This window comes from Indicator indicator, chromosome 1 (assembly GCF_027791375.1).
Source record: "Indicator indicator isolate 239-I01 chromosome 1, UM_Iind_1.1, whole genome shotgun sequence".
NCBI classification, from domain to species: domain Eukaryota; kingdom Metazoa; phylum Chordata; class Aves; order Piciformes; family Indicatoridae; genus Indicator; species Indicator indicator.
In genome coordinates this window covers 24,452,770-24,479,153 of record NC_072010.1, presented here as the reverse complement: position 1 = coordinate 24,479,153, position 26,384 = coordinate 24,452,770, and the positions used below count along the sequence as shown (strand labels likewise).

General features: G+C 37.5%; 1 protein-coding gene across 1 annotated transcript in view; it reads right to left on the bottom strand.

Moving 5' to 3' along the window:
* Nucleotides 1-22,960, bottom strand: part of BRCA2 (BRCA2 DNA repair associated) — a 34,928-nt gene extending 11,968 nt beyond the window's left edge. Inside the window, 15 exon segments of the mRNA XM_054382717.1 lie at nucleotides 1,848-2,035; nucleotides 2,633-2,823; nucleotides 3,801-4,219; nucleotides 4,477-4,546; nucleotides 6,453-6,545; nucleotides 7,709-12,493; nucleotides 13,358-14,533; nucleotides 15,983-16,094; nucleotides 16,996-17,051; nucleotides 18,537-18,648; nucleotides 18,742-18,782; nucleotides 18,889-18,941; nucleotides 19,720-19,825; nucleotides 22,002-22,226; nucleotides 22,882-22,960. Coding sequence (XP_054238692.1) covers nucleotides 1,848-2,035; nucleotides 2,633-2,823; nucleotides 3,801-4,219; nucleotides 4,477-4,546; nucleotides 6,453-6,545; nucleotides 7,709-12,493; nucleotides 13,358-14,533; nucleotides 15,983-16,094; nucleotides 16,996-17,051; nucleotides 18,537-18,648; nucleotides 18,742-18,782; nucleotides 18,889-18,941; nucleotides 19,720-19,825; nucleotides 22,002-22,226; nucleotides 22,882-22,960 — 7,706 coding nt within the window.
* Nucleotides 22,961-26,384: the final 3,424 nt, after the last annotated feature.

Here is a 26,384-nt window from a genome sequence, read left to right as displayed (position 1 = left end):
AATGCTTATTAAACAAGCTACCTCTGGAACAAGAAGTTGGACTACCTAAAAAGGCCAGTATTTGGCACATCTAGGCGTAAGATGTTCTGTGCAAATATTTCCCATTCACAGGAACGTGCCTTAAGCAACAGACTGAAAATACACTGATTTGGTGGTGGGTGCATTGTACCCAGAGGTCTATTGCTTCTTGAAAAAACATCACACCTCATGCTTTCAATTAATTTGTGAAGCAGCATTGTTTGTCAGCCTAGAAACAGCAGTTTCATGTGAGAAAAGAATAATCAGCATGCTTTCTAAAATGCATGCAACTCCAGAACACTACCATAGAGGCAAGAGGCCCTGTACCGTAACTGCGTGTGGGTGAACATCTCAGACAGTCTTATCCATCTGCTGTGAGTGCTTTGTGGGAACATTCTATCTAGCAAGGTACATCTCCAAAATATTCAGTACTCATGTAACTACTGGAAGAAAACAGAGAATTGGGGATGGTATCACCAAGAGCAAAACAACACAAGGAATGAGTTAGGTCAAGTTCTGCATACTCTGTCTCCACATCCCACAGCTGCCCATGAAACAGCTGGGGCATGCGATGCCACTGGGTGCAAAATGGATCTATGTGAGGATTACCTTTGCCTTACTGTAGTTAGAAAAAAAACCCAAACAACTCTACAAACAATTCCAAAGGCCCTTCTGAGACAAACTTGGTTTACCGTCAAACAGAGAGACTCCAGATCTTCCAGATCAGCACGCAAAACTTCTTAGAAGACATTTAAAACAGTTAAACATTGAACAAATGAAAGACAAGAGAGTCATTGGGAGATGGCCAAGATGGATTCACTCATAGCAAATTATGCCTTACCAACCCATTTCATTTCTCTGATGAAGTAACTAGTGCTGTAGGCAAGGGGAGGGCAGTGGACATTGTGTACATTAGAAAGGACTTTGGCAATTTCTGACAGTCTCTTTATCATGAAATTGGTAAGATAAGGGCTAGATACATGGGCAAGGTAGGTGGAAAATTGTCTGACTGTTTCTTGTTCTGTTCCACATGCTTTTGATGAAGTTATAATGTACAAACTTGCTTATACTAAAACAAAACATAGTTTTAATAAAAGTGTTTCAGAGGGATGTGTTCCTCAGAACACTGTTTTTCAGCTTATTTTAAACGACCTGCAAAATGAAGGAGGGAAGGACCAGGAAGAGTACAGGAGCAAGGATTGTTTCTGCATCTTTCTTTTGGTTTTGGGTTTTTTTTTTTTTTTTTTTTTTTTGTTCTTACTTGCACTCAAAAAAATCTTGAATGAATCAGTGAGTTTTACTACTGAAGTTTTGGGTTCCTTCAAGTAATACATCAGCATTAAAATTTATATTGAAAACCCCCATATTTTCTGTCCGGCCAAAGAACGCTTAAACACCTCATTAGTCAACCTGCATTCCCTCTAGAGCCCAACAGAAATAAATCCTTTTCCCACTTGAACTAAAAACACAAAACCACAAAAATAAACAACCCCCACAAACCCTGTGTGTTACTGCTAATTAAACAAAATGGTAACATTCTGAATTAACAGGAAATAGTAATATTTTTCTACACCATTTACACTGTTGCAGAATCCCCAGAAATTTTCTAAATTGACTTTTTAAGTTTTCTGTAATGGTCAGTGAAGATCACTAACTGCCTTAGTCTACACAGTAAACACACAATCCTGCAATATTTTTATTTACACTCATAGGTGTACTAGAAATGCACAGTGAAAAAAAGTAGTCAAAAATCAGATTGCTGTGTTGGATTTATTCTAGGGGCAAAAGAATAAATAGCATACTTGTCTGAAGGTCATAAGTAGCAGTACCTGTAAAACTCCTTTTTTCCAGCTCTTCCCTCATCTGTAGGTATTAACCATCCTCCATCAGCAAGCTGCATCCCATTTCCAGATAATAAATACTCCTTACTGACAAAGTCTTTGATGAGAAACTGGAAAGATTCTGCATTTGTACTGTTAACTTTCATGCAATGTTTTGAAACCCCATATGTGTAAAGCTGTAAAAAAAAAAAAAATCAGATGAAAAAGACAAAATAATAACAATACATTAGGAATTCAGATAGGGATTTTTATATCTAGTGTTAGAAACTTAAATAAGGTATTTCCTTAAAGTTGAGACAGCTTTTGTCTGACCTTATAATTTTGTACATAATCCAAGGAATACAGAGGCATTCTCAGCAATTATTTTAGCAGAACAGCATCACAGTGTGCTTTAAAAGTGTTTAAAAGAGTTCCATAGATTTTGTACCTTCACTGTACCAAAAGTAAGAGGCTGAAACGTTAACTGTTATCTTACAACAGCCATTCATGTGGGTTAAAAGTCAGCAGCAGTTATAATTGGTGGGTTTTTAACTTGTTTGCTTCTAGTTTTATTATAACATTACAGGGACATTTATGATGCTTATTATTTGTAATAGTCTAAACTTTTATGGATATGCAAAGGTACTTAAAAACTGTAGCAAACAGCATAACAGCTACTGCAAATACCTCCCTCGGAAGGGAAAGCTTATCTATTCGCAAGCTATTGAGCTTTTGTTTGCTTGTCTTAAAGAACAGAACCCCAGAAAGACACACAGTAAAAAGATATCATGTACCTCGTGTGCAGAATAAAAACTAGGAGATTTCTCTTCTACTGCAGCTTTCAGAGAGATTCTATTTTTTGCAGATGTTTTAACAACATAAAGACTGCCTGGCTGTGAGCTAATGTTTTGCCTGTATTTCTTTTTAATTCTCATTTCCTGCAAATCTCTGGCACAGCGGAGGTTTGTCATCATCTTGACCATAGCTGCAAAGAAGAAAAAACAACAAACAAACTGAAACAGTCAAATTTTTTAACAGAATATATCAATTGAAGATATACATTCACACTATAAAAGCAGGTTCAGAGAAGTGCATTTTCTAAGCCACTCTGCAGATTTTTTTAGAAACTGCAGCAGTCTAAATATTATACATTTAATGCATTTAAAAACCAGTGCTTACTGAAAGCATCTGAATAATATTTACATGAAATATAAATAAGTCTCTGAACTATGCTTAAATTTACGTATTTTTCTCAGAATGAACTCTTTATCTTCATAGAAAAGTCCAAATCAAGATAAATTAGTTGATGACAATTACAAAGTCCATAATCCTGACATTTTTGACCTGTAAATACAGGATCTAATTCTGAAAACATTCATGCACCTGTTCAAACACAATTAGTCCTTCCGAAAAAATCCAGATTATTTCATTGTAATAGTTACAGAAATTACACGCACTGGAAGATTCAAGACAAGCTTAGAAGGCAAAAGCCCACATGGTCAATAAAATCACAAAGTTGAGCATTTACACTCTCTCTCTTTGAAAATGACACAGTTGACCATTAATCTGGTTAACTCCACTTCTTAATGAGAAAACAGAAAGAAAACAAGCTTCTGTAAATGAAGTACAGCAAGGCTGTTCCTAGAATATTTTACTTAACAGGTATTTAAAAACAAGTATCAATTGAAACATCAGTCATTTGTTTCTGAAGCTCTGCATGGAAACACATTTTTTGTATTCTTAATTAACTTTGGAGATGAGTTGCAGATGCTTTATTAGGAGTGCAATATAAAATACCTGCACCTATTTCCTGATTTTCCTGAAAAAACAAACAAACAAAAACCAACACAAAAAACTTAAAAAGAAGTTTCCTTCCATTAAAAAAAAAAAAAATCTAACAGGATATGCAAACCCCTTAAAAGTTCAATTCATAATAGTTAAGTGATCAAAATCTGAAAATACCTAAATTGCCATTTTCTAGGTCACTGTCTGCTGCATGCTGGATGCCAGACTGGCAATCCTGAGGTTCAGCAGTGTTTTGTTCAGTTGTGATCTGATTTAATTCTATCTCTTCAGTCTTATTTTTGATGATGGGTGAGTCACATCTTTTGCTGGTGCCTTGTTCACCTGTCAAAAATGTCAGCTTGGTTTTGAAAGGTGGAATAAAAGTTTTAGTAGTTTTGCCAGGTTTGTACAAATTTCTTGTTTCTTCACTCTCTTTTGCTGAGGCTTTACACAGAGTAGAAACCTCTGAAGTACCATTTGCAGACTGCCTTAGCGCACAGTGCTGAAAAATTGCAGGTTTAGATTTGAATCCTTTCAAGTCTTGATCTGGCAGAGTAAGAGTAGGATTCTTGACTTCTTGTCTTTCTGTAGTAGCCCTACAGAGATGAAAACATTTAAACACACAAGTTTCAGGTACCTGATGAAAATCTTTGTCACGATTTTTAAGTTCATAATGTAGTAATACAAACTTTCAACACTGCACCAATAAAAAGACAAAAATATCAGTCCTGACATTAAAAAAAATAGAATAACAATTTAATCATTGCCATATATTTTTTTTTAAGTTACAAGGACTTGTGAGGTTTTAAGAAATTGCATTAGAAGAACTCTAAACATACTATAAACTTCTCACCCAAAAGGCTGACAAGTTATGGGCTTTAAAGGAACATGGTAGATAAATTTTCTTCGGTCTTTGAAAATGCCTGCAAGATAATTAGGAAAAAAGGTTGAATTAGAACATTATTACATGGATAGATACTTACACCACATGTTTTTATATAAATGTTATAAATATACAGAAGTTTCCAGAGCAGATATAAACATTTTTGAATGAGTCTTTTCATAGAATGGTTTGGGTTGGAAGTGACCTCCAGAGGTCATCTAGTCCGACCCACCTGCAGTTAGTAGGGACATCCTCCACTAGTTCAGGTTGCTCAGAGCCCTGTCAAGCCTCACCTTGAATGGGTCCAGTATGGGTCCTCAACAACCTCTCTTGGCAACCTGTTCCAGTGTTCCACCACCCCCATGGTAAAGAACTTGTTCTTAAAATCCCATCTAAATCTACTCTTTCCTAATTTAAAACCATTGTCCTTTGTCCTGTCGCTACAGGCCTTTGTAAATGGTCCCTCTCCAGCCTCTTGTAGGTCCCCTTCAGGCTCTGAAGGCCATTATTAGGTCTCCTTGAAGCCTTCTCTTCTCCAGGCTGAACAGGTGGTGTCTCAGCCCCCTGATTTTGGTGGTTGTTTTTTTTTTTCCTTTTTTTTTTTTTTTGTGTTACTTGTTTTTGGTTTGGATTTTATTAATTTGTTTCATGGGATTCTCTTGTGATTTTGGTGGGGTTTTGTTATTGTTTCTTGGTGTGGTTTGTTTGTTCATTTCTGGGTTTATTTTTACAAAAAATCTTTGTATAAACATCATCATACTGGTTGCAGACAGCTCTAAAGGACATGAGCACAATGCTTAACTCTCCAAAGCTCCTATTTTGTGAATCTGCAAGATGTCATATAGTTAATTTCAGGTAGGATCACATTCAATTTAGAACTCCTTCAGCAACTTTTAAAAAAATTACAACAGAAAGGTGCACACTGAACAAACTGCTCCTTCCATCACTGAAGGACATGCTTATCTTGAAATTGCCAACATAACTAAATCACGTCTGCCCGGAATTTAAACTCATTTGTGCTGTGCTCTTAGGCTGCAAAGAGGAAGTTGCATACAAGAAGTCACATATCCAAGATGCCACATGTTCTGCAAGTAAAACTGTACTGGAGGTTAGAATGGCTTTCAGTTGTCCCACCAAAGAATAACACTGTTCAGATCCTGCTTGCAGGGTGGGATAATGTTTACATACGAAGGGTTTAAAATTATTCTCTGGCAGCAACTTACAAATTCCATTTAAAACTCTAAATCATGGGGTTTATGCTTAGAGAAGATTTTGGATAGCATTCAGGAATTAATATGCAGGTTAAACCAATATATCGGATATATCCTGCTACTGAATTCTAAGTGACAGCATGCACTATTTAGAAAGAACAAGTTCCTCAAAAAAAACCAGCTTATCCCATAATCAAATGCCATAGTCCAAACCACATCATCCTAATCAGTAACTAGCTTCACCTAAAGCATCAACTCAAACATTCAAACCTTGACTACACTTTCATAAGCCTCCCTATTAATGGCTGTAAGCATTAAAAGCATCTGTATTGTAGACACCTATCAGAAGGATATTCTTCACAAATAATAACAAAATTACCAACATCTTCTCATTTCCCTGCAGATTACAATATTTAATCGAGAAATTAAAGGTCCATATGATATATTCTTCCTGCTGACACTAGAATTTATGAGATTTAGGACTATGAGAACCTGAAAAAAATCCTATTGAGCTGGAAATTAAACCAGAGTACTTAGATTCTACATAATAAGACATACTATTAATGCTGTGATTTCAAGTCAGCAGAGACATTACCATGGCAGTTTCCCTGAATTTCCATGACTACATTGATGAAAGGAGCAGCTAAACAATTACATGTTAATTTATTGGAAATTAAAGAATTCTAAAGATAACAATCAACATCACATTTGTACTTAGAACATAACTAAAATTACCATCAGGGGTGCTTTTTGAAGCTTTCAAAGATCTGGGTCGATTCTCTGTTCTGTTAAATTCAAGCAGTAGCTGTCTTTTAATTGGAGGTTCTCCTAGGATAAAACCACAGATTTTTAAAAGTGGTGTTCCTTTTATGTTCAGTTTCTTACCAACACTATAAAAGTTCATTACAAATTCTAAACAAAATATTCCAGAAGTCAAAGGAAGCAGAAGTAGCAAGCGTTCAAAACATACATCTGTATTGAACAGCCTTTTCCAACACCGCGCTACTTCACCAGAATTTGCTGAAGCTTCTTCTGCACAGAATGACTGTATGCTGTGTTACCAAGTCTCCATATAATAAAGTCTGTTACAGGATGTTTTCTGGTCAGTAGGTCTGTTCTATGCAAATCAAAATTTGTGCGCCTTAAGTTATGGAACATACTCAACACAGTCTGCCTCAGAAAGTGCACCACAGCTCACCTACGTCTATGTTGTTCTTCCAGTAATCAGAGTCCCTACAGAATTCTGAAACAGCACATAACACACTATTTACAGAAGTTGTAGCTAAGGATATGGTTTGGCTGTGGCATGGCTGTGTCGAGTTGGACTGCCTTCCCCACACCTCCTCAAACTTTCCTGCACTAGCCTGCCTGACCTTTGTATATGAACTTGTGCAGCTTGACAGTGACTCTGCTGCCATCTACCCTTCCACAAATATTTTTCAGCTAGCCCAAGTCCCTTGACAGGTCTGGATGACTGCAAGCATTAAGCACCAACACTTCAGCCCTGAGACAGATCAGTTGAGACAGCAAGAAACTGTACTTTTAGACCACTGAATACTTTTCATATCAGACTAGCAGTCTCAATACAGGTGAAACCTTGTCCTCATTGACAATGCACAAAAAGGTGAAAATGGAAATACTACTACTCATTTTTTCAATTGAAAAAACCCCACTAGGTTTGTGCAGAGAAGAAAACCAGAAGGAAGTCTGCTCAGATCAAAACAGAGCATTGTCTTTCTTCCATAAATTTACAGTAAAACAGCAAAACCTGCACACCTTCAAAACTACTAACCACAAATTTAATTGAGTACTGTGCATTAAAGGCTGGAAGGAGTGAATGAATCGTTGCCTGCAGCAAGAAGAATTTCTGTCATTAACACCTAGGAAAAAAACTTCAACTTCTGTGTGACCTAAAAAAAACCCCTCACACAACCCACTGTGCAGAAGTTGGAGTTGAACACATACAAGACATATGCAAGACAAAGACCTACCGAGTAAGTTTTCTTCTTCAATGCGCCTCTTCCCAAAGGTCTTACTTTGTAAGGTTTTATCCAGTCTGCCACTGAAGGACTGTGCAGGATTAATTTGTATTCCAGAATTCGAAAGACTGTCTTCCATAAAAGCTCTTGCACTTTCTACAGCTTCCACTTCCAAGTAATTTTTTGGAGTTTGACGAACATCAATATTCGTTTCTGCTTTAGCAGTAGCACTGCATGAAATAGCTTCAGATTCTGTTTTCATCCCCAGATTCAGCTGCCCTTTTCTGAAAGTCCTAGTTTCCTTCTGCTGAAAGTTATTTTTAAATGATAACTGCTTGTTTGTTTTACTATGTGGTATGTACTCAGGCATTTTGACAGGGTGAGTGCTTGGAAAAGACTTAATTTCCTCAGGGTAGATGCTTTTTAAGTCAGAGTCTTGATTGCAGCTATTTTTAATTTGGGATTCTGATATCACTTTATCAGTTAAAGATTTTTCATTCAGGCCACTTTCTTTAGTTGAACCAAGTTGATCTGTAATGCAAAGCCCACTGCTGAAAAAGTCAGATTCTTTTAAAATTGCCTTTGCTTTTTGATAGGCGTTTTCAGAGACTGTTACTTGCTTTCCACTTGCAGTGCTGAAACCATATGCAGGAGCTGAAATCAATTCGGTGCTTGAGTTTTCTACTCCTTTTGGTAGCACCATCTGCATTTTCCCAGGAACTACTTCAATGTGCATTTCAGACTTTTGAACATTTTCCTCAACTAAAAACGCTTCTTGTGCATTCAGTGACTGATTACTTTCTATTTCAGAGAAAAGCTGTCTAGCTCTCTTGAGTGACTCTTCTGATAGTTGTACAGGCTTACCACTTGCTGTACTAAAAAATCCAAGATTGCTTGTAGAAAAATCCAACTGTGTTGTCTGCTTATCTGCAACATCTGTGTGCCCTAGAAGCTTCATATTCTGTTGAAAGTGTTGTCTCTGGAAATTCAAAACAGAGTTTGCATCTGCAAATGTGTTTCTATCTTGGTGACAATTTTCACTAGCACTTACATTTACTTTTATAAAATGAGATGCTGCTGAATTACTCTCTTCACTTCTTATAGCATTTAAAGGCTTAGCAGAATTACAGTACTCAGCATGAATGATAGTAGAGGAATTTCCACCAATTTCTGTTTTAGTTCTTGAATTAGTTTCAATTTCATATTTTCCAGTTTCGCTATAGTCCTCTTTAAACATTTGTCTGACTTCTGCGAGTGCACTTTCTGAAACAGGAACTGTTTTACCTTTTGCTGTGCTAAACACAATTTGTTTCAGATCACCCTTTTGATTTTCAACAGTAAGTGTTGCTTCTTTTAACCTGGTCGAATTAGTTTCATCTTCAGGAAGACTGACTAGTGACTGTTTTTGGTGAGCATTAACTATGGTGTCTGCGATGCAGTTTGTATCAGCACAAGGCTCATTTAAACGTTGCAAGTAAAGTTCCTTATTGTCACAGTTCAAATAAGAAGAGTTACTTTTCGGAGTTAGGAGAAGGGATTGATTTGATTTATTGTTACTATCCTCAACAAATAGAGTACTTTTTATATCTCCAGGCACAGAACTATCTTCAAGGTCACTTGATACTTTCATTACATGCAGAGATGCATCAGAGTGCACAGGCAAATCATGCATGTTTTCTGAATCACCCTTCTTTTTTGCCAAGTATTCTGCCTCTCTCTCTGCAAATAGCTTTCCATCTTCAGACAAATGAGTTCTATTTAAAGCATCACTCTCCTGTCCAGGAAGGGATTGCAATTCTGAGTTTCCAGGTCTAACATCAGCTTTTTGATGTGCATATGAAGTTACTAAACTTCTTTCACAATCTTCACCTAGATGAACAAATCCATCCGCTTTAACAGTATCAAGAATCACAGCATGTTTAACAGGACTGTCCTCTACTGCCTGCTTAAATTGATCTCCAGATTCTTCAGGAACAAGGTTTTTATTAAGTTCATCTGGATCACACTGAGAAATGCTTTCAATACATAAATCATAGTCTTTGACACAATTCTTACCAAATTTCGTCCTCTTTGTAAGGTTCTCAAAACTGCCATTATGTTCCCTTCCTACGTCAATGTTTTCTGCAAAAAAACATTTAGCTTTGGCCAAAAATTCATCAGCAACTGTTATTTTCTTTCCACTAGCAGTATGAAAACCAGTCAGGTAACTCCCTTTCACTTCATTTTCACCACACACCTTCTGCTGAAAAGGTATTTGATGATGATGCCAAGAATCAATTTTTATTCTGCTTTCATCCAAGAACAGGTTCTTATGTGTGGAGTCTTCTCCTTCCATATTTTTACAAGTTGTCTTTTGTTTATCAGAGTTCCCCAAAACATTTACATCTCTTTCCCCACATGGTACATTGAACAAGTGTAAAGAATGAGCCAAAGCTGCATCAGAAATGGACACATCAGCCCCAGCTGGAGTTTGAAATTTTTGTGACCAGTCCTCATTTTCCTTTTTGTCTTTTCCTTTCTGATTAGGAGACAGGCTTTCCATTTCATCTGATACACTTAAACTACATCCTTCTGCAGTTCTAGTAGCATCTTCTAGACATGTTACATCTAATGAGTCTTCTTGGAAACTACCTACACCTTGGCAATCTCCTTGATTCAAAACCTGTTTGGAAGTTTGAGGATTCTGGTTATGGTTTTTAATGGATGACAGACCACTGATGATAGTGTCAGAACTACTGAAAATAACATTTTCATTTTGATTTATTGATATTTTGGTTAAATTTTCCATATCTTCCTTGAACAGTGTACTAATATTTTCTTCATATTTTTTCTGTGCACAGTGAGAAATGGAATCTATGTGGCAAATGTCAGCTCTGTTTTTGAAATCTGAAACATGAACTGTTTTTTCTTTATTTTCTTTTGTCGGGCATCTGGCAAAATTGCCCTTAGAAGACATATGTCCATTTGTACTGCGACATCTAGTACTAGTTTCAGAAGATGTAAACAAATAGTTATCATCATCCAAGTCCCTGAAGAGCTCTGCAGATCTGGTCAAAGCTTCCTTAGAAATAGTTATTTTTTTACCTCCAGCAGAAGTAAAGCCCACAAAATTGGAAAAGCTGTCCTGTTCAGCTGCTGAAAAAGTTCCATCAGATATTCTACTTTCATTTCTGCCCAAGTTTGTAAAAGCAACCTTTTTGTCATTTTTCTTGAAAAACAAAGTGTTTTCTTTTTCATATTCCCCAACTTTAGAGTCTTCATTTACATCTTCCTGCTTAGTACAATAACTGTCTTTTTTAATTTCAGATTTAAAAGTGCTATAAAAAGCAACATCTTTCCTCGTTTCAGCAGTATTTTCCACATTTGTAGTTTCTTGGTTTTCTACAGTTCCAGACTGCTGAAAGACATGACCTTGTACCATGTTACTTTGTTTTCTAAACTGGGTAAATTCAAACTGACTACCTGTTTCTTCCAGGATACTAGAAAGTTCAGCAATTTCAGCTTCTTGGCTTGCTGTCAAAGTCTGATTTGTTTCTTGCAAGGTTTGCTGACTTCCAGCAAAACTTTTACACAAGACAGCTTTATGTGGAATAATCTGTGTATTCCTGGGCTCAAGAAAACTTGTCTGTGAAGTTAAAGAATCAGGCAAATTACTGCCTAGCTTGCTTTCTGAATCTGAGAAAAGCTTAGTCTCCTTTTTACGTTGATTTGAGAAGTTTTGGACTTTTTTATTGGAAGAGGTTTCAAAGTATTCATTTTCAATATCCTTGAACAGCATTCTGCCCTTCGCTATACTAGTTTCAGAGAATTTAATCTGCTTATTTGAAGCAGTCTGAAAGCCACCAAAGCCCAGATTCAAACTGCATGCATTAAGATTTCCTGCTGATTTCCCTTTATGCTTTAGGTTCTCCTTTGACTTTGTGCTGGGATGCATAGATGCTACTTGTTTATCTTCAGAAATTAATTCATTTAAAGAAGTATCATCTATACAATCTAACAATTCTTTAGCACTACCTACAGCTACATTACTGCAAGCAGCTGCTTGAGAGCTTTCATTGTTTTCACCTGACTTTGGCCCTTGATTTTCAGCTACAACTTCTGAAAAGACAGCTGCATCTGTTTTGTCCCCTTGTTTTAATCCAGTACTACAATTTTCTGAGCAGTTTAATCCCAAAGGTCCAAGTACTTCACTACAGTCCACTACTGACTGGCCTGTAGCATGTCTATCAGTTGATGCTTTATTGGAACAATCACTACTGACTCCATTTATGCCAAAGTTGACGTGACTCAAAGTATTATTGATGCCACCACTTGTCACAGATGCAACGTCATGGTGCATGTTAGTCAAGTGTTCAGTATCCCTAGGAGAAGGCCACACGAGATGTTCTTGAAGGCTCTGAGGTACAGTAGCTCCATCATTCACACCAGCACTCTCATAGTTGTTTTGCTTGCCTTTCTCTAAGCAGCATCCTTTATGGAGCAATCTGGAACGCTTTCTTGCCATTAGGTATGCTGAAGTTAGAACTTTCTGCTTTATATTTGAAATTACTTCACTATTTAAAGAATCTGTTGTTTCTTCTTTCTGGGTGTTAGATAATTCTAAGCATTTTAATGATGTAGCCAGCTGATCCTCTCTTCCATTTTCCCCCAAATCTCTCAGGTCTTGTCGCTTCAGCCTGTCACTGAAGGAACTATAAGAGGAGTCATCCATTATATCCACTTTTAAAGTACAAGTGCTGAAATTCTTTTCTTCAATATCTGATTGCAAATGCTTTCTTTCAGCAAGAAGCAAGCAGTCTGCAAGAAAAAAAAAAAGTTAATGAAGTATTTCTCGTTTACTTTAAACAAATGCAAAATCAGACCTTCATAAAATTTTGGCCTGCAAGATCGTTTCTACACATACTTAACACTGGTAACATAAATTACTCTTCTGTTTTCAAATGTGAACACCTTGACAAGATTTGAGAACTGCTTAATCTAATCACGTTCTAATAGCCAGAAACAAGCAAGTAACCTGCAGTTAATACTATCACTTCAAAAAAATACCTGATTTTTTAAAAGCCAGTTTTCAGTTGTAATGAAATTTGAAGAGATGGGCTTCCATTCTCCATTTCAACAGAAGGATTTGTTTCAAACTTTAAAGAGCTGTCGAGCAATTTCTATAATTAAGTAACTTATCTAGCAAGAACACCGGCTTTCAAAATAGAAGCATGTGATTGCTTTCAAGATATAGTTTGTTTTGAAATATTTTGTGCTTCTGGAAGAAATAGATGTACAGTCTTAAACCTCCTAATTTTATTAAAACAACAACACAACTTCATCATTCTTTAATGATCTCTTAGAAGTTACCAACTCAGACAGGATGGCCCTTGACACTATGGGTGTATACACAGCATTGACAATAACTATGCTTGTCAGTCAGAATAATGGTTCAAGGTGGGAGTTTCTATTCCAGAAACTAATCTGCGACTAAAGCAGTAAATTAGCACCAGATTATCTGAAAGTAATGCTATCCTGTCACTATTATTGTAACAGACTAATTCTGCATCTTGATTCCCAGTTGCAGAGCCACTTCATTACAAACACAAGATTTTACACTATCTGAAATGCTTACACAGAAAGCTATTAATAAATACAAAATCATGAAAAGCTTATACATACCTTGTTCATCAACACTGGCCACATGACTGCCTTTAAATCCACATGAATCAGGTTCTGAATGTGATAACACAGGATGAGTAGGCAATTCGGAAGTCACTTCTTTCTGTACTTTTTCTTCTTGATACAGTAAAGTATTATTTATTGTATAAATAAATCTCTTGGATCTCTTTCTCAAGCTGGACAACACATTCAGGCTTTTAAAGCCAGACTTTGTAAGGTTATTTTCAGTACTTGTTAAATGTGGGTCATTGCAATTATCTGGAGATGCAGCACTACATACAAGTGGGTGAGACAGAACATCCGTTATGATAGATTTAGAAGTTGCTTTTAAACGCTTGGAAAAGCTGCCATTGTAGACTACAGAATATTCTGTGACATTTGTACTTTCAATTATAAAAGAATTACAGTTTAAGAAGCTCATTTTGGAAACCTTCTCAGCTGCACACCCTTTTACTAACTTTGGATCTTGAACATTCAGAGATACAGATTTTACTGGAGTTATTTCCAATGTTGGGTTGTTTTCAGAATTTTTCACTTCACAGTGCTTTTCTGATGAATTGACACTCAACAACTTTTCTGCCTTTATTAAGCCTGAAGTGTTCAGGAAAGATGTTTCCAAAGCATCATCCTTGGTCATTAGTACTGAATTCTCTTCTAAATTTCTCTCTCTACGTAAGTCAGAGGGTGGAGAGCTACACAGAGACATTTCCAAGCGTGTTACATCAAGATCTGATAAGTTCAGTTGAGACCACTGGCTTGGTGAAGACGGCATGTCTTCTCTCACAGGCTTCTCATTCTCACATGACTTGTGTGTTCTATAATCTTGCACATCTCCTGCAATCCTAAGTGACTCCAATTCCTTTTCATGTTCTACTAAAAAGCCATCTTCACCATCCTCTGTACTTTGGAGTAAAGAATCCTGCATTTCAATAGAGTGGTTTTTTTCAGTCCAGCTCATTGTTTTCTCTTCCTTTGAAACAACTGTCTTTCTTCCCATAGGCGGCTCGGAAGGAACATCTCCCTTTCCTCGCACTTTACCTGTGTCTATTTCAAATTTCTCTACTGTATCTATAGCATGTGGCATCAGCAGAAGAGCTCCATTTGACTTAGCAGACACGTTGAACGTCTCCTCAAAGCTATTCATCTCACCAAATAAGCCATCTAACATCTCTGACTCTAAATGTTTTAGAGAAGATGGAGAGACAAAAAGAAATAAAAATTAAATTTTAGGAAAAACTTTGGGACAGCATTGTGGTTTTATCAGTAAAAAGAGCTTTCAAATTTATGGCAATTAGTTTTACTCAGGACTAAGTTTGGAAACATAAATCATGTCTTTTAAGAAGTTTACTCTCCAACAGCAGCTGTTACAGATAGGAAGCAAAGGACAGTGATGAAGCTACACTGGCCTCCTGAGAACTCCAGTGTGCAGCAGGTTTCCAATATGAGACCTAGCTGTCTCAGGAGAATTTCTCTTGAGAGCAAGCAGGAAATTTTTCAGGATAAAAGCCTAGATTTTTTTCCTCCCAAAATACATACCAGATGGCAGGCACCAAACACCTTAAGGAGCTGCCTATTTTTGTCTATAGCTGGTAGTATGGAAACTGTTATTTAAGGATAATTTTATTAAACTCTTTTGCTTCGATACAGAATAGCTGGTGTCTAGAAGGATATAGGAAAGACTCATTTTTTAATTGATTAGGAAGCTTTTAACAAGTTACTGGAGGGTCAGGGAAACAAAACCCACAAAATCAAGAACTGCACAACAGAATTTTCCTTTTTTCTCAGTAAGTGCCCTAACTAGGCAATAACTATTTGATTTGTTTTCTCAGAGCTCTCCTTCTGGGTAAATAATACAACAGTCCAGAAAGAAATAGACATTTCTGCTCTGCAATTATACATTGATTATTTGAAGGTATTCCCCAATTTCAGCTTTGAATCATTAGCAGAGGGTATTGAACCTCTTTCTCCTACCTCATGAACAGTTCTAGAAACTGAGATTAAAGATAGACCATTAAATCTGATCGGGGTTGTAAAGGAAATGATAGATGGTTTTGGTTTTTTGAATTAAAGAGTTAAATATGAAGTTTTGGGCTACAGACCAGGGTAAAGTATCAACATTCTGTGATTCTGAAAAGTACTTAAAATGTTACAGAATTTCATGTTTCCTGTTAATTCTTCAACGTAAATGGCTTCCCAGCCAACATGCAGATTGCTATATATTTGAAGACTCTTAACATGTTATATACCTGCAGTAAAGCTGTGAATTCTGTTAAACCTAAAACTATCCAATAGCCAGAAACAGTAGTCTTGCTCCCCCTTGCGCCTCTACCATTTTTCCATTTTTCTCTCTCAGGTCTCCCATCTTCACTTACAACAGTACAAAACTGGTTGTCCTCCATTGGCATGGTAACCTGGTTTAATTTACTGACTCAACAGAAACTGATTCCCTTTTTTTACAGTCAGATTAGCATTATGAAATTACATCAGTTCCTGAAGTGGGAGCATGTAGCTGGCACAGGAAATAAGCCATAGGATCAGCTCGATACATGCAATTTAACTTTACCTTAAGTCTTGCTTTACAGTATAGTAAATATACAGTATATATAATAAAGAATCTATGCATACCAAAATCCTTGATGTCATCTTCAGCATTTAGTTTTATTTTCTCTGGCACAAACAGCATGTTCATGTTACTTGCCCCAGGGTATTTATCATGGTTGGAAAAGTTGTGTAAAATCTGTAAACCAAAGATATAAGCTGTTACATTACCTATCAGTAATGACTCTTTAACAGTAAAGCATACAACTCTAAACATTTGTGCAGTACCTGAATAAGTCTGCATTTTTAAAATGAAAGATAACGTTTTCCGCAGGTACACTTGAAAATAAGTAAGCAGATAATCCTAATTTTCAAGCATATTAAGTTCCATTCTACAGTCAATTTAAGTGCAGAGGAAAGGTTGAGCATTCTACAGTCAATTTAAAGTGCAAGGGTTCAGCAGTTTACTATAAGCAAACCTCCCAAAAAGGAACAGCAGAGATGAAGAAGGAGAAAGATTTTTTGCTTGTTTTACTTGTAATGGTTTATTAACAATGAAGTTTGAGGTAGTTAAGAATCCAACATAAATCTGTAACTGAATCCTATTAGGATCATTTTTAGTTTTCAGTCTGCTTCAGTCAGCTTTCATACACACAGAGTAAAATCTCCCTAACACTACCGTAAGATTGAAATTAATACTGGTTGAGCACAAGTTATTGCCAAACAGTAACTGCCAAAACTTGGACAAAAGAACAAACAGCCCACCCCTCAGACAGGCATCACATTGCAGTTCCTACATTTCATCTTCTTGAATGACTCCCACTGCAGCTGAATCAAAGTTTCATTTGTTCTTGGGGTTTTTTGTGTGGTTTTTTTTTTTTTTAACAAAACAAAACCCAAACCAACCACAGCAAAAATATTACTCAAAGTGGGCTACTTGCTTTTGCAAGTTTGGTTTTGTGAGCAGTAACGTTTTAAAAAAAACAGACAGGAGGGCCTGGAATGAAAATGACAGAATTTTTTATTCTTGGCTCAAAGAATGTAAACATGTAACCAAGTACCTTAACTACAATTACAGCACAGCTCCTAAAAATACTTACTATCTCAGCTTTTTCATCCTGTTGTTTTGCTCCAGAAATAGAATCATTCTCTCTAGCTTTAGAACAAAGACAAACAAGTCAATTCATTTGCTCCTGAGCGATCTGCTGAGTGTATTCAAATATGGTTGTGTTTTGGGAGGGTTTCTATTGGATTATTTTAAATGCAACTGAAATCTGTAAACAAAACCTACTGAAAACTACCTGAAAGTGCTAACCAAAGTCCTACAGGTGAGGCCAAGCAACAGTGTACAAATGCAGTTTCCTAACAGCATAAACCGCTTTGAATCACAGGTTGTGGTTTCTGCGATGTAGGTAGAGCAGTTACCATCCTGAGCCCACCATCACTGCCATTCCTCTTTCCAGCAGTTATTCGTGGCACTGCTAGGTTTTTTGGTCAAAGCATCTGGATCAGATCTTCAGGCCTCTATCAAAATTTGCATTTTTTTCCATTTCCTCCCACAAGAGCAGTACTACATTTTAACCTACATTACAAAAGGAGAAAGTGAACCCTATTATTAAGATGCCTGAAGAGCAGTGTATTTAAATACTGTGTTTCATAGAATGGAGTCTAGGTTTCACAGTGCAACTTAGTGACTCATTCTTTCACAGGTGTTGGGTGGCGGGGAATAGGCATCACTACTATAAAATACTAGATTCATCCAGGAAGTGGGAGAATGGGAGCTTAAACCACAACTCAACTCCCAGTACATTGTTAAGCTATAGGTACTTCCTCCAACCTTTCTTTTCAGGCCATGTAATTCTGAACCAAAGAACATCCAAAATGGCACAACTCAGTGGCCTTGTGAACAGCACCACTCCTTCCCAAGAGATTCCAACTTTAGCATTCATCCTTACTATGCTTTGCATGTTTGCATGCTCTATATGCTTTATGCAGTGAATGTTTAACAACATTAAAAAGATCAATGCCAGGAGATGAGTAAACATGCATGTTTTCACATTTTCTCAAGATTTTTCATCAACAAATCAGTCAAATTACATTTTGCTTATCATACACTAACGAAACCCCACTTACAGCAACACCTTAGATTAAAGCTTGATGATTAGCATCACTGTTGATTACCACTTAAAACTGGTATTACCCAGTTATTCAGTTAGACCATTACTACTGCTTGTCCTGGAATTGCCCTGGACAAAAAAACCAAGAAAGATCCTTTTCACCTGGATCAGTATCTCAGTTCAGCTCACTGCATCAACATGATGGTAGGTACAATGAGAGGAGTTAAAAACGCTGAAGCCAGCACTGCTGCTGGAAAGTTCACTCAGCAGGCTACCTCCTAGTACCTCAAAAACGTACTCACAAAGGAAGAAAACGTTTGAAAAGCAATGACACATTTACTTTAATTTCTTCCTTTTAGGGCTGCGCTATTTAAAGTTGCCCACTAAGTATCACTGTAAAAGTTTTGTCCATTTTAATAAAAAGTAATTAAAAAGATGAAAAAAAAACAGTTCACACTAAGTAAACTTCCAATATCAAACTCAGAAGTTTCTAACTCTTAGCAACTGTTATTTTTCAGAAATACCTATTATCACTGTTGCACCGAGTGTAGGAGGTGTGGCTAGAGAACTAGACCAGGACATATCTGGATCCACTTCTGCTCCCAGACTTTCAGAAATATGTTTTGGAGTCCTGACCTAGAAATATATTTAACAATTATTATTTCTATGCAAAACTTTAGATGTACTAATCAGGAAAAAGAAAATTAGATGCAGGAATAACATACTTACCTCCAATAATTTTGGTGTGCAAAACAAGCTTCCATATGGTCCTGAAAAAACATTATGCAATAAGGACATTAAATAATGCCCAGGGCGTAAGGATTTATATGTACAGATAACAGATATTTTGTAAAACTAAAAAGTTAATATACAAACCAGGCATATTAGTTCTCTGAGGCGTTCTGTAAGTATTCCTTAAAACAGATGGACTGAAAATTAAAACCAAAGAGAAGAAGTATTAATTTCACTTTTCAGTTTCTGAAAATAAGTAAATATTGCAGATATTACATATATTACCATCTCCATTATTTTCTTTCTTTGCAGCCATGGCTATTTATCTGACAATAAAATGTAGGTTTCTCCTAACCACAAATCAGTACTTTAAACCTTATTATAAGTTTATTACAAACTGTAAAATGCTTCATTTATGAAATATGTTAATTTTCAGTGATGATTTGTCTGAGAAATAGTATACTAAATTTCAATATAATTAAACATTTCTTCATATGATGTATGAAACTATGCAAAGTGGCTTAATTTATTTTTAATTAGACTGTTCTTGTAATCACAACATGAGTATTTCAATTAGATTTATCTGAAATGTATATACAAGTACAGAAATGAAGGATATTACTAAAAAAGCTTTAGTAAACATTATTAATAGTTTTATGAATTACTACTTGAGAAGCACATGATACACCACTACTACTCCTTCTTGCACTGTATTGAGGATTTAGGAAGCTGAAATAATATCAATAAATGCCATCTACCAATAGTGAAGGGTTTGGAAAACAGAAAGGAAGAACACCTAAAACCAAGGCAGTTCAAAAAATTAGCTAGCGTTTTATTTCCAATTCACTTAGCAACTTAAAAGTATCGTAACCATGTAAGACATAAAAAATCATTAACTACTCTGAAGAAGTTTATCATTAATATTTCTTTTTGCTTAGAATCTAGTTTTTTTTTTTGTTGACATATTTAGCATACCTAGCCACAAGGCAGTTGCAGGAGGTACCAGGAGGAGAAGCAAGTATTTCATTTTCTTGATCTATTTTTCTTCTTGAGATATTTGGGCTTATCAAATTCTCTCTGCCTACAAAATAGATAATAATATAACAGATAATAATCAGCCTGGAAGAACTACATTAACAGTTCTAGCTTTGAAGTTTAAAGACAGTATTTTTTTTAATTAGGCGATGCCTGATTTTTAGTTAAAAACACACAAGAAAATACTACTTTTTGCTCTGGAATTTTGATCATGTTTAAATTCTATAAACAAACAATACAAAACACATTTCAAGCATGCAGCCAAAAACGCTCATGATGTCACTTTATTCATTGGAGATACAAGTATTTCAGTACCTGTCCTTGATATTATTCAAGTCAAGTATTCCATTTCAGGTTTTGTATACTGTATTGTGCCTTTCTTGTCATTGCCAACATTATCTTTAAAATAAATGCTTCTTCATTTGAATAACCAGCATAAAGCAAAAAATATTTCTGAAACCATTAGTCAACCCAGTGTTACTGGTAGCAGTAGCTATTTAGATGCTATACATCTCCAAGCAAAAGGGCATCTGTGCCCTCCAAAACAGCACAATCCTTTGACCAGTGAGACCCTTGCATGACACGAAGCAACTTCTCCAAAGCATTCTGATTTGGAAATTGCCAAACAACTTCCATACCAGAAATTACACCAAGGTTTCTACATTTCTTTCTGCTTCTCAGTTCCCAAGCCCATATGTACCGCCACAGCTGCATCCGCATACCATATCACGGTGAGATGTATCAGGTCTCACCATGTCCTTATTGCAGAATCACTGGAAGAGACCTGTCCAACCCCCTGCCAAGGCAGGTACACCCAAAGAAGGTCACACAGGAACACATCCAGGGGGTTTTGAATGTCTCCAGAGATGAAGACTCCACCACCTCTCTGGACAACCAGTTCCAGTGCTCCATCACCCTTAAAGAAGTTCCTCCTGATGTTTAGATGGAACTTCTTATATTCAAAATTGTTTCCTTGTTAATTTCACAACACACATCAGCCAGCTGGCTCTAACCAAGAAAACTAGGAGAATGGGATCTCAGGCCAGCCACAGGTTAAGTATAGTAGCTCTGGTAAAAGTCATCTTCTTTTCCTTAGGGAGAATATACAAATGTCTGCATGCACAGACAGAGAGCAAAAGTAACCATTTTGAAAGAAAAGAATCGTGACATTCCTTTGTTTGCAATTTATGAATTCACTAGGGACTTAGCACTGTAAAAGTCCAAATAGCTAAATTTAGAAGAAACATTCTCAGCTGAGAATAAGTTGAGTTCAGCAACAACATTAAGAAAAATGAACAGGGCAACGACATTTTATAGAAGCAATGTTACAAAGTACATTTGAATAGCAGCACAGTCCTAAATCTTTAAAGATTTTGCTTTAGGATCCAAGAATGAGTCTGGTAATAAAGGCAGCTTTGTGTATGTCTATTTAGAAATGCTCACTGGATTGTTAGGAGGGCACAGACACAGTGTATGTACAAATCAGAGACTGCAGGAACGGGGTTTGATATTTTTATACACTCTTGCATACATTCTCTGTAGCAAAGATTCTTCTGTCCAAGGAGCATAGGTACTATGGCTTGCACACATATCAAAAAGGAGTAGAGTGACATGTACAGTCATGACATACTTGGGACCTGGAAATAATGTAATGAGAAGTGGAAGAATTCCTTGTTTCCAAATAGAAGTGTAACTTCTTTCCATGAATTACAGTTTTACCAACTCAAAGAGGTTAATACTTTGAAATATTTCTACAAAAAGTTAAGGAGTGCCCTACAGATTAGCTCATAATTCAGCACTATAAACTGAATAAGATTTTCAGAGATTTTAGATTGAACAAAAATAAGACTGCTAAAAATTAAATTAATAACAATAAAGATGGCACTCTGATTCTCAGTCACCAGGTTACACCAATAAACTTAGATAGAAAGACCAGGATAGTACCTTTTCTGCAGGGAACTCTGCATGTACATTATCAGTTTAGCACAAGGGTGAATTAATTATTAAGATTACCTTCACGTTTTTATAAGCGTTCCTCAGAAGTCTACTAAGATAACCTTTTTACTCATACAATTTCTGCAGCAATATTTTTCTATTACATTAATAATCATCAGCCACCACAACAAAAAGTATTATTAAAAAAAAAGGAAGCTTCTTAGTTATGCTTCTGGGGGACATACCCTTTAAGTACCTCTTTTTAAAAATCAGTAAAAATTACTCACTTGCACTTGTTTTTTTCTGATATGGTTCTTTTCCTGGGGATTCTTTAAAAATCAGTGGAGTCGATGCTAGCTCACCACATGTGGAGGGTTTTGCCTTTGGAGTTTTAAAAGATGTTTGATCAAGCCAGCCAAAGGGACCATCAAGTTCTCCTAACAACTTAGGCTCATATGGTGGTGCTTCTGCGCTAAGTTCTTCAAACCAATTAAGGCTGATAGGCCCTAAGTCTGTGAAGAAAAACATACAGAAAACCACATAAAAAGGAAAAAAAGATCCTCCATGCAAGATGAAAAAGAAAAAACACATTAGGCACGTAAATGCTAGTAGCAAAATTCATTGCTCCTTTCATTGTCATATTTTTATTTTGTTTCTAGCCAGCTTTTAATTCTAATAACCACAAAGTATACAATAATACCACCTCAGTCTTAGACCAGTAACAAAACTAACCAAATAACAGGTAAATATTCAGCTTGCTTAAAATTAAAAGTAGGCATCTGGCTTTTAGTTTATCTCTGATTCTACTCAGACTGTCAAGTTAAACAGGTCCCTTTTAACATTAATAAATCATATGACTACAGGTGCATTTGGCAAAAGACTAAATCTGGTCTGCATGCAGGTACACAGGGAAGTCACTGCTAAAAAACAAGTACAACTCCTCCCCCCCACACAGATGAACACACATTTTGAAAAAAGCTACAAATAAAATCTAAATAGATGCTAAAAAAGGTAGATATTATTGAATGCAGCCCTAGAGCAAGTAGAGCTGCTACCAAGTTGCACAACACTTTTATGTAGAATATGCAGTGTATAACAGATATGTATAACATAGAAATGCCCAGTAAGGAATCCTAACAAATATTATTTACTGTAGAGAAGGTGTACCTGATTCACTGCAATGTGCCTTGAATATTTCAAAGAAAGTCAGTCTTTCCATAGGTTTGTAAGACATTCTCTGATCCATAACATTATCAGAAGAGTTTCTGAAAAACCTGAGAAGACAATAAGAACACTTTCATACAGTGCTATTTTAATGTTATGGGGCTGCAAAGTCTTAATCCTGCTTTCCTGCATTTCTTGATAGATGTCTCTTAACCCAGCCTGTTTAGCTTTAGGACTGTGGTGTGTCTGTGATGTCAAACACGGCAACTATGAAGATGGTATGAAACCAGACAGAAGCATAGACAATTATACCAGAGATTATAAAAATAGCAGAGAAAAAAAAACGAAGACAGAATGTTGATTCTATCAAAATATACTCTTTTGAGGTATTCAAAGCACAAACGAAGAAAACCCATACTCATTACTATACATTAGGATAGAATAGCGTGTGTGTGTATATATATACACAAACGCTACAATTTATGTGCCAAGAATTTGATTTAAAGTTGCTTTTCAGTGGAGCAGACTTTTGCCAGTTTAAAAAAACAGGACTAAGTAAGACTGCCATAGAAATTTTCCTGTTTATCCCGCACATTTGTTTCCACTGTAAAACCCGTTTCCCATCTGATGGCTGGTTTATACGACACTGCCTTACCAAAACGATGGGGAAGGCTGGCATTTTAGAAAAGGCCAAAGACCACACTACGGCACAAAGTCAAAAAACCCAAAACAACTATCTCAGAAATCTATTGTAAAACACGAAGCAACCTCACCACGCTGCTTCCTGTTAGGGAACGGTCCTTGCGGCCAACCATTCCCATGGGACACTGCCTGTGAAGCCGCCACCAGGTCACCCCACAGGGCCGACGAACCTCAAGACCCAACCCCCACTTTCCCCGGCAGGCCGGTAACTGCAGCCCCCCTGCAGGCTGCGAGAAAGGCAGCTGGGGGGGATCCCCCCTCCAAGGGAAGCAGGGACGCTCCCCGTGCGAAGGCACAGCTCCGAGGGCCAGGAAGAGCCACACGCGTGATCTTTACCTCCCTTCGGCCTCTCGGCGGCCGCAGCATTGCCTCAGGCGCTGGGCGGGAGGAGCCTCCCTAGCCAAGAGGCGCTGAGGAAGGAGGGAAGGGGCGGTGCGGTCCCACCGACAGGCGCGCTCTCGGAGCGGCCCGGCCACTCCGTTCAAAGCTTGGCGCCAACACCCTTCGCAAGCGCCTGTGCACTCACAGCCTCCGCCGTCCCCGCCTCCCGCGTCACGGGAAGGAGGCGGCGTAACGTCCTCCGCCGTCCCGCGCCCCGCGTTCTCCAGCCGGCCGCAGGGCGGGGCACGGCGCGCTGTGAGGCAGGCGAGGAAGCGCAGTACCTGCTGTAAATGCTTTCCTTCCACGGCTGGTGTCTCGCAATACGAAAAGGAAGTGTTCTGAGCTAAGTGTCAGCCACTTTCTTGCAGAGGTTGCCCAAGGGATAGAAGCCCTATCCCTGGAAACATAAACATTCCGGGTCCAGCTCATGAGGGCTTGAACAACATGATCTAGTTGATGTCCCTGCTCGCTACAAGACAGGGCTGTGGACTACGCAACCATGAAAGGTGCCTTCCAACATGTGTGAGATATTAAGTATTACATCCAAGGTCAACATATTCCATCATACTGTATAATAGCAGTTGACACCAATGTCCCAGAAAAAAATCTCCGTAAGTTTTACAGTGAACAGCAGTACTGTGACCGAGCGTCAGTGCCTGTGGAGGTCTTGACCTCATCTTTCTAGGCGGTTTTGTAAGCATATACACATGACATCAGTATGCTATAATAAAGAGAATACTATTATTCTCCACATACCTGTCCAATTCTATTTTGACTTTTGTTAAAGTCTTGGTCCCAGCAATGAGCCCATCAAATAACCTCAAATTGGGTCAAAATTTCTTCCTATCGCCAATTTTGAGTTAGTCACCTTCCATTTTAACCTTCCATAGTCACCTGCTCTTGTGTTATAACAGAGTTTTCTCTGGTCTCCGTACCAGTCCTTGTTTTACAGTTTTATCACCCCACCTACTTATGTCACCTTCTTTAATGTCTTTTCATACAGTAATTTTTCCATGACCGTCTTCCTTCCAGTGAACTTCTTTAACTTCAGATCCTGCAGTGTTCTGGGAAGCTGAAGCAACTGATTCTTCTCAAAGCATTCTAGAGGAAGCCATACCACTGTATTGAATGATGGCATGTAGATTTCAAATTGATCTTCACGCCCCCACCAACACATGCTAACAACTTAATATTTTTACAACCACATTTCTGTCCCAGGTTTTAACTTGGTTATTTTGAGACCCAGTTTTTGCTTTGAGTTGACAGAAACAGTGCTTGGAAAACCCAAGCACAACGTGGAGTCTTGCACCATCTTTTAACTATGATGAATATATGTTTCCTGAATCTCAACTCCTTTTTGTTTTCCATTAAAATGTTGTTTCTTAATGATTTTAGACACTTCAAAGGATCTTTCTCAAATACACTGTGAATGTTTAAAGACATTGTCCCTACTACCTCTTCTTTAGCCCCTATCTTCTGGGCATTTTATAATGCAATGCTTTTATAAAAGTGGTGAGGAGTCATGCAGATAAATTATTATTATGCAGATCCAGGGATTTGGAGGTTTCTGCAGACTCTGTAGAAATAGTTTGTATGATTAATTATATGATTTTAGTAATACTACCTTAAAATTGAACTAAAGTGATGTAATTACAGAAGAACTATTAGCCTAATATGTAAGTGCTTGTATTACTAGAATTTATTTCATTATACAGGTATTAAGCCAGTTTTCCTGGTATAACCGTTTTCCCTCTGGAGTGTTGTACAAACTGAAGTATATTACATGTTTTCATAAATCAGTCCTGTTGACACAGAAGCTGCCTATAGACACTCTGCAAGTCAGAGAGCAATGGGGACGCTCAGAGCTTTCAATACCGATAAAGACTTCTTTTCAGACTTATAATTGCCTGCATTCTTTGCTCAGTTGTCTGTGGGTTACCCAGTTTATCTAGGCTTTGTTAGTTTCCACCCCCTTTCAACCTCCCTTTTCCTTCTTTTAAGGACATATACTGAAGGAGCTGTGCGCAAACAGTCTTCTCACTATGGGAAGCCATGGCTGTCCCGACTATGGCTGAATCGCATCTATTCATCTGTCCAGCGCCTTGCAGAGATGTGCTACTTTCTGAGCATCGATTACTTCTCAGAGCCTATTCAGCTGTCAGGATCTTCCCCGATTTACAGCCACATAAATAACTACGTCTTTATTCAGCCCTATGCTTGTTATTGCAGCTTCTAGCCTTGCGGTTGCATTTCCTACCCAAGACGACAGATGCCGATCCTCGGGAGCGGCGCAGGTGGGCCTGTGTGCAGGTGGCACAGCTGCAGGCTGGCTTCGTACAGGCCTCGACCTCCTACAAAGACTTCAGTGAGGTAAGGGAGGTAAATCCACTGTGTGATGGCTCGAACTTTGTGGTCTGTCTGAC